Genomic DNA, 14,590 nt, shown 5'->3' on the forward strand with positions numbered 1-14,590 from the left:
GACCTCATCTCTACAATAAATCAAAAAAATTAGCCGGGCATGGTAGCGCGCGCCTGTAGTTCGGCTATGCGGAAGGTTGAGGCGGAATGATCTCCGGGGCCCAGCAGGTCGAGGCTAAGGTGGCCGCGAGCAGCCACTGTACTCCAGTCTGGATGACAGAGTGAGATACCAACTCAAAAAAAAAAAAAAAAAAAGAAAGGAGATCTCGCCAGGCTGGTCTTGAATCCCTGGACTCAGGCAATCCTCTTGCCTCTTCCTCCCTAAGTGCTGGGAGCCAACACACCCATCTTTTTTCTTTTTTATTATACTTCTCAAAAGGCATAATGTCTGCATACCTAATAAACATATCATAAGAAAAATGTTATACATAATATTCAATTTGAACATTTCATCAGCTACAATTCTTCATTCTCTAATTCTTCCAGTAACTTGACCAATCCATTCATTTAATAATGACTGATACTATGTACCAGATACTGTGCCGGTCACTGAAGACACAAAGATAAAGAACATGGTCTCACACCTGGTAAGTAGAGTAAGGACATTATTTACCCTACAATCTGGTAAGTACTATATTGAAGTACAAAGAAAGCAAAACAAAATACTTAAGTACAAAGAGGAGGGAACAAGTAACTGTAAAATCAGAAAAGACCTCTTGAAAGAACCAATATACATGCTGTGTTTCTGTATAAAATGTACATATAAACTCAAAGGTTGAGATCATTAATGGAATATTCAAAAAACATTTTTATTTTCAGAAATTAACGTTAAACTTTATATTCCCAAGTTAGATGGAGAAAGTTGACAGAAGCTGTGGTAGAGAGAGAGAGAACTAGAGCCGGTTTAAGGGTATTCATATGATAAATTCATCCACTGTTGGAAAGTTGTGGTATTCCCTTCACATAACAGTGACAGAATCACTTAGATTTTAGAACTGCTGAGTGGCAGTATAGAATTACCAATTAGAAAACCATTCCAACAGGCAGAGATAATTAAAATCTTAACTAAGAGCAGTGGTGATAAGAGTAGAAAATGACAATTCTCTATACTTCTTTTCAGATAAACACAGGTAGGAATTTATTTTCCCATATATGCAAGCAGCCAAACTCAAACTTTAGTTTTCCAATTTATTCTTCCTATTTAGCTGGGCGCAGTGGCTGATGCCTGTAATCCCAGCACTTTGGGAGGCCAAGAAGAAAGGACTGCTTGAGCCCAGGAGTTAGACATCAGCCTGAGCAACATAGCTAGACCTCGTCTCTACAAAAAATGTTAAAAAGTGGCCTAGCCGGGCTCGGTGGCTCAGCCTGTAATTCCACGCCTTTGGGAGGCTGAGGTGAGTGGATTGCCTGAGCCCGCGGGTTCAAGACCCACCTGGGCAGCGAGACCTCACCTCTACAATAAACCAAAAAATCAGCTGGACTTGGTAGCTCATGCCTGTAATTCCGGCTACTCGGAAGGCTGAGGCGGAAGGATCAAGGGAGCCCAGCAGGTCGAGGCTGTGGTGGCTGGGAGAGGCCACTGCACTCCAGTCTGCTGGATGACTGAGTGAGACTCCAACTCAAAAAAAAAAAAAAAAAAAAAAGGGGCCTGATGTGGTAGTGCATGCCTACAGCCCCAGCTATTGGGAAGCTGAGGCAGGAGGATCGCTTGAGCCTAAGAGGCTAGGGCTGCGGTAAGCCTCAATCCTGTCACCACAATCCTGTCTGTCTGAACAGCAGAGCAAGACCGTAACTCAAAAAAAAAAAGAGGCAAGTTTATATGCATAAATTACATGGCATCTTTATCACTGCCAATTGAAACATGAGTTTTCCAGTCAATTTAATTATAAAATTATTCTAGGAAATTTTTTTGAGTTGGAGTCCCACTGTCGCCCAGACTGGAGTGCAGTGGCCGCTCCCGGCCACCACAGCCTCGACCTGCTGGGCTCCGGCGATCCCTCCGCCTCAGCCTTCCAAGTAGTCGGAACTACAGGTGCGCACTACCATGCCCGGCTAATTTTTGACTTATTGTAGAGATGAGGTCTCGCCAAGGAAGGTCTCGAACCCACGGGCTCAGGCAATCCACTCACCTCAGCCTCCCAAAGTCCTGGGACTACAGGCTGAGCCACCGAGCCCGGCTGGGAATTTTAATAAATAAAGGAATGGATGTTACTTTCAAAATTACTATAAACATTACCCTTTAAAAAAAATTGAACAGTATAAAATAGAAGAAATATGACACCACAGAAGTATAGAGGCCAACCAATTGTTTTTTTGGGGTTTTTTTGTTGTTTTTTGTTTTAGTTGAAGTCTCACTCTTTCGCCCAGACTGGAGTGCAGTGGCCGCTCCTGGCCACCGCAGCCTTGACCTGCTGGGCTCCAGCGATCCTTCAGCCTCAGCCTTCCAAGTAGCTGGAATTATAGGCGCGTGCTACCACGCCCGGCTGATTTTTTGATTTGTTGTGGAGATGAGGTCTCGCCTGCCCAGGAGGGTCGCGAACCCGCAGGCTCAGGCAATCCTATTTTTTGGGTTTTTTTGAGTTGGAGTCTTACTCCGTCGCCCAGGCTGAAGTGCAGTGGCACGCTTACAACACCTCACCCTGGACCTGCTAGGCTCATGTGATCCTTCTGCCTCAGCCTTCCAAGTAGTTGGAACTACAGGCATGCACCACCACGCCCAGCTAATATTTTATTTATTGTAGAGATAAGGTCTTGCCAAGTTGCCCAGGCTGGTGTCCAAACCCTAGACTCAGGCAATCCTCTAACCTTGGCCTCCCAAAGTGCTGGGATTACAGGTGTGAGCCACCACATCCTGCCAAAAACTTGTTTTCAAGTGTCCCTGAGTTTTATATGAATCAGTGCTACGTATGTAAAACAATATTTTTCTTTCTCTCCTTCTTTTGAATCTGAGTCTTACTCTATCACCCAGGCTGGAATGCAGTGGCATAATCACAGCTCACTGCAGCCTTGACCTCATGGGTTTAGGTGATCCACCTATCTCAGCCTCCTGAGTAGCTGAGACAAGTGCACACTATCATGCCTGGCTTATTTTCTGTAAAGACAAGGTATCACTGTGTTGTCCAGGCTAGTCTCAAACTCCTGGGCTCAAGTAATCCTCCTGTCTCAGCCTCCCAAAGTATTGGGATTACAGGCATGATTCACTGCACCCGGCCAAGAAATTAATTTTAAATTAAAATTTATAAACTATGGAATCAAGTAACTAAAAACAGTTCAATTGTTTAGCCCAATACATCTTCCAAGTTTATCTCCTCATGGAGATCTTTTTGGAAGAACACTTACTACACCTCATAATATTGGAATTCCTGAGCAAAGTTGGAAAATACTGCCACAAGGGTTATCTGATATTATTACATGACCCAAAATATAATAAAAGTATATTTCTTTCAAAACTTGCACTACAATTCACAACAAATAATCTTGTTTTGCAACCTTTAGGTGGAACAGTAAATTTACTAAAATCATTAAGCTAGACTGTACAAATAAAATCTTTTAATTATTGTAAGAGTAGTCACACTTTCATAGATTCTATCATTAGCTTTTATCCTTCACCATTTATTCATTCCCCTTCAATGTATGCTAGGAATGTAGCTCAGCAGCTAGAAAGGAGTGCTTAAGGAGAAATGATCAAACGGTAGATCAGATTGAACACAATCACCTCTCTACAGTTCTAAAAATAAATCATATATCCCACAAATCAGGAACAAATTTTATAAAACTTTTTCTATAACTGTACTGTTAAATTCTATAGTACTATTTGGTTCCTTGCTGTTTCAAGGTTCTAAAAATCTAGATTAAAATTTTGGAGTACACTCGTCATTTTTCCCACATATGCAAGCAGACAAGCTCAAATTTCAGTTTTCCAATTTATTCTTCAAAAGTTTTTATGGCCAGGCTCAGGGGCTCAGCCTGTAATTCCGCGCCTTTGGGAGGCTGAGGTGAGTGGATTGCCTGAGCCCGCGGGTTCGAGAACCACTTGAGCAACTTGGCGAGACCTCATCTCTATAATAAATCAAAAAAATCAGCCGGGTGTGGTAGCGCATGCCTGTAATCCCGGCTATTGGGAAGGTTGAGGAGGAAGGATCGCCGGAGCCCAGCAGGTCGAGGCTGCCCAGCAGGTCGAGGCTGCGGTGGCCGGGAGCGGCCACTGCACCCCAGTCTGGGCGACAGAGATTCCTACTCAAAAAAAAAAAAAAGTTTTTATGTACAAATTACATGGCATCTCTAACAGTACCAAGGAAAATTTGAATTTTGCAATCAACTTAATCAAAAATTATTCTAAAGACAGAGAACTAATTTTAAGGCCTGAATTTAAACATTTTTTTCTTTTTCATTTCTTGCTTTTTGAAGGAAAACAAAAAATAATAATAATTTCATTACAGAATGCTCTCTAAAGAAACTGGTTAGTATTAAAAATTTACTTTTTAAGCTAGGCTCAGTGGCTCAGCCTGTAAATTCCAGCGCTTTGGGAGGCTGAGATGAGTGGATTGCCTGAGCCTGTGGGTTCAAGACCCACCTGGGCAACCTGGAGAGACCTCATCTCTACAATAAATCAAAAAATAAGCCGGGTGTGGTAGCGCGCGCCTGTAGTTCCAGCTACTTGGAAGGTTGAGGCGGAAGGATCACCGGAGCCCAGCAGGTCGAGGCTGCGGTGGCAGGGAGCGGCCACTGCACTCCAGTCTGGACAACAGAGTGAGACTCCAACTCAAAAAAATAAATAAATAAATTCATTTCTAGCTGGGCTCGGTGGCTCAGCCTGTAATCCCGCACTTTGGGAGCCCAAGGTGAGTGAATTGCCTGAGCCCGCAGGTTTGAGACCTGCCTGGGCAACTTGGCGAGACCTCATCTCTACAATAAAAATAAAAAAAAATTAGCTGGGTGTGGTAGCTAGTGCTTGTAGTTCCAGATTCTTGGAAGGCTGAGGCAGCAGGATAGCTGGAGCCCAACAGGTCGAGGCTGTGGTGGCCAGGAGTGTGACACTGCACTCCAGTCTGGGTGAGAGTGAGACTCCAACTCAAAAAAGTAAATCAATAAAAATAAATTCATTTCTAACAGTGACATATTTTTAATGATAGAAACGTATGAAGAAATGGTATGCAAGCGAGGTTCAGTGGCTCATTCTGTAATCCCAGCACTTTGGGAGGCTGAGGCGAGTAGACTGCCTGAGCCCATGGGTTCGAGACCAGCCCGGGCAAATTGGCGAGACCTCGTCTCTACAATAAATCAAAAATTAGCCGGATGTGGTAGCACACGCCTGTAGTTCCAGCTAACTGGAAGGCTAAGGCGGAAGAACCACCAGATCCTAGTAGGTGGCCGTGAGCCTGGGCAACGGAGTGAGACTCCAACTCAAAAAAAAGAAGAAAAATGGTATGTAGATACCAAATACTATGGCCACTGTTTTTCAATGTTTAAATCTGAATTATTCCTGTACACAAATCCTCAAAGCCACCAGTAACCAGTTCCTTGATTTGATGACATTTCCCATCTACAATACAGAAGCAAGTGTGTTTATAAAGTCCTTAATTCTATTTCCTATCATTACTAGGTTGCATTAAAACTTTCAATAATCAAAATTGAAATTCAACTGCCTCATTTTATAAAGTTGCAAACAATTTCAGGTAACTAATCTTCCCTCCACATACACAAATTAAGCCTTCTAACTGGCTTAAGATATAAAAATATGGCAGTAACATTAAAAGAATTAAGTTGAACATTAAAAAAAAAAAAACTAACCATAATATATACAGTATTCAATTTCAAATATTTTTTATATTTCATAGCCTAGTTTCAAAAGAACACTCCTATGCCATAAATCTGCAACTGCTACTCACTACTGCAGGGACATTAGATTCGTGTTATGGTTAATCTCATTCAGTTAAACACCTATTTGAAAAATCAATCAACACTATTAAAAGTTTAATTTCCTAAAATCTGAAACTGTCAGAAGACTTACCTGATTTGTCTGGCTACTTAAGTATGGCTCAAAATCATCATCATTTACAGCATCTTTTTGATGAATCGAACCGTTTTGTACTGAAACTAAAAAATATGTTTGTATTAGAAGTGCTATAAATATCCTTATGAAACTCACAGCACAACCTAATATTTTTAAATATTTTTTCAGCCAAAATAAAAGTAATCCTGAGTTACTTGTTTTCATGTAAGAATCCTCTTAAGGATAATTATTTTGGATACAAATATCTGTGTGTCTCAAGAAACTTAGAACTCATGTAATATATAAGCCCAGAATTACATAAACACAAGCCATATATACACTTCCTCTTAGCAAAAACTTTAAGTAAATATCCCTATTTCAACACTATGGTGAGTAAATTGTTATATAAAAATGTTGGAAAGTGTTCCCTAACACTATATTTGACTCTAAAATAACTATTTCAGGTTGTTGTAGGCAATAAAGATTTCTGAATGTTATCTACCTTTGTTTAAATCTCGGTATTACTTAGTCTAGTAGTAAGTAATGAAATAACTTTTTAATCTAAAGTGACAGTAAACATCTTAAACTTTTCCACAAAAGGAAAGTGGCTAAAATTCACTTGAACAATATTACAATATAATTACAATAATTATAAGCTATAATTACAAAATATCTCAATAAAGAGGGCCTTAATTCTAATCCCCTAGAAAATGAAAACTTTCACATGAAAGTACAAATTAGCTGGGCTCGGTGGCTCAGCCTGTAATCCCATGCCTTTGGGAGGCTGAGGTGAGTGGATTGCCTGAGCCCCAGGGTTCGAGACCCACCTGGGCAGCGAGACCTCATCTCTACAATAAATCAAAAAATCAGCCAGGCGTGGTAGCGCATGCCTGTAATTCCGGCTACTTGGAAGGCTGAGGCGGAAGGATCGCCAGAGCCCAGCAGGTTGAGGCTGCGGTGGCCGGGAGCAGCCACTGCACTCCAGTCTGGGCGACAGAGTGAGACTCCAACTCAAAAAAAAAAAAAAAAGAAAGTACAAATTAAGACACCAAAGATAACCATGTTTATTCTTGCAACAAATGAGAAAACAAGTCAAAGTAAAATTTAGAATATCACATTTGCTCAGAACATTTCCAAAAATACTCTATTAAGTTATTATTCTCTGGACACTGTCTCAGTGTTTTTGAGCAGACTCCAGAAGTAAGAAAGTCCTAGATCTGAATCCCAAGTCCACCACAGAGGGCGACCTAGTTAGTAATTTAACCTCTCTAACACTATTTCTTTGTCCCAGCTTATTAATACCTACTTCCTCTGAGTATTTAATGAGGGTTCAGTAATCTTGAATATTATTACATTAAATATTACAAGATCCGGGATGGGCGTGGTGGCTCATGCCTATAATCCCAGCACTTTGGGAGGCCAAAGCAAGAGGATTACTTGAGCCCAGGAGTCCAAGACCAGCCTGGGCAACATATCATGACTTCATCTCTACAACAAAATAATTTTTTTAAAAAATTAGCCAAGCATGGTAGCACGTGCCAGTAGACCCAGCTACTCAAGAGGTTGAGGAGGAGGGATCATCTGAGCTCAGGAAGTCGAGGCTACGGTGAGCCACAATTGTGCCACTGTACTCCAGCCTGGGCAACAGAGTGAGACCCCAATACAAAAAAATAAAAAAAGAAAACAAAATAAATATTACAATATCTAAACAGAACTAAAAACAACTCAGAACCATTTAAACAAAGAATTATAACTAGGCTAATACTTAATGTGGTGGCATTATGTAAGCATACTATTCTATACTACTGAAGATAAAAAAAGTTGAAAGTTTCTGAAGGATGTCAACAAATGTCTTAGAAACAAAAAGAACTCAGTAATTGAAGATTTGCTGCTCAAAAATAGTGTCAGCCAGGCATGGTGGTGTACACCTGTAGTCCTAGCTAGCCGAGAGGCAGCTGCTTGAGCCCAGGAGTTCGAGGTTGCAATGAGCTATGATCATGACACTACACGCCAGCGTCCATTTAAAGACCCAGTCTCCATTTAAAAAAAACAATATCAGGTCAGGCGCTGTGGCTCACGCCTGTAATCCCAGCACTTTGGGAGACCCTATGTGTTCAAGACCAGCCCTGGCAACTTGGTGAGACCTCATCTATACAATAAATAAAAAAATTAGCCGGGCATGGTGGCATGTGCCTGTAGTTCCAACTACCTGGAAGGCTGAGGCGGAAGGATCACCTGAGCCCAGCAGGTCAAGGCTGTGGGGACCCAGAGCGTGCCACTGCCCTCCAGCCTGGGTGACAGAGTGAGACTCTAATTCAAAAAAACAAATAAATACTAAAAAATAAAATAAAAAAACAATGTCATAAAGTATTATAAATTTGGGGATGCTAAGCCGGACTCAGTAGCTCACGCCTATAACCCCAGTACTTTGGGAGGCGAAGGCAAGAGGATTGTCTGAGCCCACGGGTTCCAGACCAACCTGGCAACTGGGCAAGACCTCATCTCTATAATAAATCAAAAAATTAGCTGGGCAGGGTGGCACGCACCTGTGGTTCCAGCTACTTGGAAGGCTGAGGCATAAGGATCACCTGAGCCCAGCATTTCAAGGCTATGGTGACCGTGACCGTGGCACTGCACTGAGACTGACACAAAAAAAAATAAAATAAAAGTTGGGAATGTTGGCTTTAAGTTATGTGTTCTTAAATAACATAATATTTTTATTGTCTCTAATTTTCCCATAAGCTTAGATCAAATAAAATGTAAGATTATGCATTAACAGTGGCTTGAGAGCAAAGATACGTGAAATCCCTTAGCTTTTTCCAACCAGTGAGTGCAAAGATCACTCAAAGATATAACGCTACTCTGTGAAGCCTTCAAAGTAGACTTCTTATACTATGGCACTGTCCCTCCGAGGCTACAAGAGAAACCTGAAGGTCAAGAGGTATTTTAACTGTATTTGATAAAGTATACATCAGAACTAGAGTTGAGCTACATGTGCTCCACAGATTAATTAAATAAGCACTAGAATCGAAAATGAAGAGGGTGCCATTAGAAGGCTAAGCTAATAATTTCAGTCCAAGAGATTCTGACATACCTGTTCTCCTTTGCCACTGGCTTTACTACTCCTAAATCAAAGGTATGCATGATCTATTACTTCTTGAAAAAAAAAATTCTTCACTATTAGACTGTTACACTGGTACATATTAGCGTGTATTTGAAATGGCTAGCAAAGGCTGGGCTCGGTGGCTCAGCCTGGAGGCCGAGGCAAGTAGACTGCCTGAGCCCGCGGGTTCGAGACCCACCTGGGCAACTTGGCGAGACCTCGTCTCTACAACGAATCAAAAAACTAGCCAGGCATTGTAGCGTGCACCTGTAGTTCCGGCTACTTGGAAGGCTGAGGCAGAAGGATCGCCGGAGCCCAGCAGGTTGAGGCTGTGGTGGCCAGGAGCATGCCACTGCACTCCAGTCTGGGCGACAAAGTGAGAGTCCAACTCAAAAAAAAAAAGAAATGGCTAGCCATTTAAAAATTACAACTATCTGTCTCTTGTATCCATTAGGTTCTCAGAAATCTAGTCCATACTAACATAGTCAAAAAGTACAAAGCCAGCAACTCGAGACCAGCTTGGACAGCATAGCAAGATGTCCATGGCTACAAGAAGGTTTTTAAAATTAGCCAGGCATGGTGGTGTATGCCTGTAGTCCTAGCTACTCAGAAGGCCAAGGCAGGAGGATCACCTGAGCTCAGGCATTCCAGGTTACAATGAGCTATGAATGTGCCACTGAATCCAACCTTGAGTGACAAAGTGAGATCCTGTCTCTTTAAAAAACAAAAAAAGTGCCAACTTAACATTATCTGAATATATATTATACTGTCATTCTTATTTCTTCTGTTCTTTCTCTTCTAATTCCAAGAAGCTGGGCTGAGAACTCAATATTCTCATATGCTATGTAAATACAGTCTAGTCATTTTCAAATGCATAGATGTATAATAATATAGGCAAGTAGTCAGTCAAACTAAGGACAAAACGTTTAATTTAAAGCACTTCACATATTCTGACAAGCAATTTGCATTATACTCCAAATAACATACTAACTAGCTCTTAACTTTCAGAAGTAGACTTTCGTTTTTGAACATTACTTAATGACAGTCTAATGTCTTGGAGCCTGAAAGCCATTAAATAGTAATGAAATCCAAGCCAGTTCCACAGTCTGTAAAAGTTCTTCATGGGAAAAAAGAACAGATGACTTACATGATTCTTCGCCTGTTTCCTCTGCTCTATGAAGCAGAGTCAAATCAAGATAGAACATGGGCCTTAGGAGCCAGGTGATTCTTTGCTCTGGTCCTGACTACATCAAGTTAGGAAAGTCAACAGATCTGTGCATTCATGATTCCCCACCTACAAAAACAGCGACAATACCATATACCCTCTATCTCCTTACAGGAATGTTGTGAGGATTAATAGTAAAATGAAGCCTAAAATAATGACAGTAAAGTGCTTTGAAATCATTTCTGGGGAGAGTGAGAGAATACAACAGAATATTGCCAAAATACAAGGCATTGTCTACTATTTTCTGAAACTTTAAAACTTAGCCAAATCCAACCTAGTTCTTTTAAAATTGCAGGTGTATAAAGATGCACTTGTCTCTGTTGGAAGAGGGTGGAGAGGAAGAAAAAGAAATCTTTGTCCATGAATCTATTATTTATAAACTTGGGGGCAGGAATAAAGAGGCAGCAAGGCCTAAGACTACAAGTATACTGAGCACTTCCATCAGTAGTGGTCATAAGTAAAGGCACACCTTTATTCCAACAAGCAAAAATTATTCTTGCGAATTAAGAAGTACTAAATTATGGACCAATAGGTAAATAATTATCTTTTTTTTTTTCTGAGTCAGAGTCTCACTCTGTCACCCAGGCTGGAGGGCAATGGCTGCACACGGCTACTGCAGCCTCGACCCCCTGGGCTCACGCAGTCCTTCCACCTCAGCCTTCCGAGTAGCTGGAACTACAGGCATGAGCTACCACGCCCAGCTAATTTTTTATTTATTGTAGAAACGAGGTCTCACCATGTTGCCCAGGCTGGTGCTAAACCTGTGGGCTCAGGCAATTCTCTCGCCTCTGCCTCCCAAAGTGCTGGGATTACAGGCGTGAGCCACTGTGCCCAGCTAATTATCCTTAAACTCTACTATTTTTTGGTGCTACCCTTGCCAAGAATAATAAATAGTTCTGGTTATTTAACAATTAATTAAAAAATTCAAACTTATAAACAAGTAAACCTAGAATTTATACAACAAAAGAGACATATAGAATTCCTTTTAGCTCCTTTAGTGCATTAAGTCATTAAGGAAATACAGAAAGACACTTAGAAAATCAAAGACACAGCTGGGCTTGGTGGCTCAGCCTGTAATCCCACGCCTTCGGGAGGCTGAGGTGAGTGGATTGCCTGAGCCCGAGGGTTCGATACCCGCCTGGGCAACCTCATCTCTGGCGAGACCTCATCTCTACAATAAATCAAAATGAGCCGGGTGTGGTAGCGCGCGCCTGTAGTTCCAGCTACTTGGAAGGCTGAGGCAGAAGGATCGCCGGAGCCCAGCAGGTCAAGGCTGCAGTGGCCGGGAGCGGCCACTGTACTCCAGTCTGGGTGACAGAGTGAGACTACAACTCAAAAAAAAAAGAAAAAAGAAAATCAAAGACACTAAAGCCAGGTATTGGGCTAATGCTGTCAATTGAAGATAATTCAGAAAAGAACTATAGCATCTCTGAAACTAAGTTAACTAAAAAGGATTATGCGCTCAAAACTTTAACTGACCACCTTCTCAAGTGCATATATTTTTCATTAGCTCGCTAAGTTCTGAAGTCAAGATTACTACTCATATTGTCAAAATAGTGAGCTTATAGTTGAAGAAAAATAACTTTGCTTTCTACTTTGTAACAGTAAATGGAATTGTAAAAGAAAACCAAGTCAGTTAAGGCAGAATAGTTTTTCTCAAATACACACGTAGCTACTTGTATCGGGTTCACTGGTGGAGCTGCCTTTGCACTGTAATTCTTCACAGAGGCATACAAATATAAGTCATGTATATGTGCATTTGTGTACTTGTAGTATCTGCCATTTTAAAGCAACTTAAATGATTACCAATACTTTAAGACCAGTAGCTTTTTCCCCTTCTGCCAAGACTCCATGCAATGGAGTATTCGTGCACCTTAAAAACAGATTAAGCTGGGCTTGGTGGCTCAGCCTGTAATCCCAGGGCTTTGAAAGGCTGAGGTGAGTGGACTGCCTGAGCCCGGGGGTTCGGACCCGTCTGGGCAACTTGGCGAAACCTCATCTCTACAGTAAGTCAAAAAAAAATTTAGCCAGGCGTGGCAGCACGCGCCTGTAGTTCCAGCTACTTGGAAGGCTGAGGCGGAAGGATCACCGGAGCCCAGCAAGTCGAGGCTGCGGTGGCCAGGAGCAGCCACTGCACTCCAGTCTGGTGACAGAGTGAGATTCCAACTCAAAAAAAAAAACAGATTAAGTGAGGAAGGTGGAAAGAAATCCAGCAAATATAATTGCTACAAGAGCAGTGAGCTATGATAATTACAACAATCCTCATAATATACAATAGGAATTATGGCTAGAGTTCTTACTTTTACAGAGGGGAAATTCTGACAAAAAGGTAAAATTTCAAGCTCACTTGGCAAGTCAGTAGCCAAAGGCAGTTTTAGAACTCAGGACTCCAAAGAATCCCAGTCCATCACTCTTTCCTTGGATGAAATTACTGCTAATTGAACTGAATAAGGAAGAATGAATATTTCTTGAGAATAAAAAACCATTCAAATAAACACCCTGTGTCTAAATATACCTAACAGAAGTGATACTGATAAATTAAAAATTGTTTAATAACCAAAAAATATGTATTTACAAACAGTGGATATATAATAATGTATAGGTAATTTATATCTATAATAGCAAACATGCCACTAGGGCATACCAACGTGAAATGACTACTCACAAATTAAACTGGCTTACAGTGCTGCAGATGCTCTATTTTGTTTCATCAAACAAGTACTTCATAGAACTTGTATGTGTACTTACCTTAAAGCAGGTAACACAAAACACTTAGCATTTCAAATAGCCTTGCAAAGTGCCACCTCCCCACAGATCTAGGATAAAATAATTTATGCTAGGCAATAATGACCACAGATTTCAATCTCCAGGTCTATATACTTCCTAATGGGCAGACTAGCAAAAAAAAAGGCATTAATCAATCATTCTTTTTACATATACAAGTTTTAAAAATTCATTTAAAATAGTCAACAATATCTAATGTGGAGATTTATGCTTACAACACAGAAAATAATTCTAAAAATTCTCATTCTAAAAATTAAAATGTCTATTTATACACTGCAAGAAAACATCTTTAAACAAAACAAAGTGATAACTGTTAATATAGTGCCATATATCTGGTATACACAAATTCTTACCTAACACCAATTCCTTTTAAAATTAATCAAATCTGCAACAAATAAAAACTCTAACAAGAATTTAAAGACCACCAACAAGAGACAATGAACTTACAACTAAAAGGCTACTGTAGATCAGTAATTTCTAATACTTTGTTAACTGAAATTTAAAACAGGAAGCGCAATTCCATTTAGTGTAACTTCAAGCACTATTACAAAATGTTATAAATATATAATTCACTGTAACGTTAATTGGCGCCATACCAAAAAAGCAGTTATTGTTCTCTACTTACTAATGTCACATGACTAATGTCATAATGTTTCAGTCAGCTGACTGCATTGTTCCATACTAATAAATACAAAACACAATTTTTTTTTTAATGCTTTCTTTCAATGGTACTCTTACTGAAGAGTAAATGATATAATCCTGACAGAAACCTAACAATTTCCTTCTCAGACCTGTATAAAATACCAGATTGAGTCACACCTTGTAGTCAGGACTACATGGCAAGAAGATATGCCGATTTAATTTTAATTTAACTCTTGCTGCCTCACTGCAACCGACTTCAAAAGAATCGTAGACTAATGGTACAATTTTCACAAATGTGACATGGAATACTGTATGTTCCAAGGTAATCAAAACATGTCAAACAAAATGCCCACTTTTAAGAACATACTTGCCTGTAAGCATGTGTAGAAATGTTGTGCAGAAGTTACATAACGGATAAACTGGAAAGCTAAAGAAATATCACTACTTTTACGATAACATCTGCTTAACTGAAATACAAGAAAAACTGTTTCTTGTACTACTTTAGTTTCTATAAAATAATAGCGGCTTCAAAAAAAGAAACTACCTAAGTTTGGGAAAGCACTTGGCTGCCTTAGCCGTGAATTTCTCTGATCTTACGTTAAAAAGAAAAAAAAAAAAAACCCTCACACAGTTTAAAAGTAACATCAAGGCAACAGCACTGAGAAATAAGGAAAAAAACCAAACATCCAAACTCACCTTTATTTCCTTGCCCTTTAGGTCTCTGTGGAGCAAGACGAGACGTGGTAAAGAGGAGAAAAAGGAAGAAAAGAGAGAGAGAAAACGTGTTAATCGAAGACGTTATCAAAGACAAGTTATTTTCAACAATCCGCGTAGGAGTGAGACCCACCATCTCCTCCACAGCCACCAATTTCCCAACCACCCCCGGCCTTTAAACCTCCCACCTG

The 14,590-nt window shown here is 40.4% G+C and overlaps 1 protein-coding gene across 2 annotated transcripts in view; it reads right to left on the reverse strand.

The window, feature by feature from the left end:
- Positions 1–14,590, reverse strand: part of YTHDF3 (YTH N6-methyladenosine RNA binding protein 3) — a 56,833-nt gene that overhangs the window by 41,570 nt on the left and 673 nt on the right. Inside the window, exons 1-3 of one of the 2 annotated variants that reach the window (XM_021706301.1) lie at positions 14,382–14,409; positions 10,182–10,328; positions 5,950–6,035 (exon numbers count right to left, since the gene is read on the reverse strand). In XM_021706301.1, the coding sequence (XP_021561976.1) occupies positions 5,950–6,035; positions 10,182–10,239 (144 nt within the window). In that variant the 5' untranslated portion in view covers positions 10,240–10,328; positions 14,382–14,409. Of the gene's footprint in view, positions 1–5,949; positions 6,036–10,181; positions 10,329–14,381; positions 14,410–14,590 lie in introns of those variants that run through there. The other variant, XM_021706302.1, reaches the window with a different exon arrangement.

The sequence above is a fragment of the Carlito syrichta genome, unplaced genomic scaffold (genome assembly GCF_000164805.1).
Source record: "Carlito syrichta isolate Samal-C Ts95f unplaced genomic scaffold, Tarsius_syrichta-2.0.1 Scaffold315406, whole genome shotgun sequence".
Taxonomy (NCBI): Eukaryota; Metazoa; Chordata; class Mammalia; order Primates; family Tarsiidae; genus Carlito; species Carlito syrichta.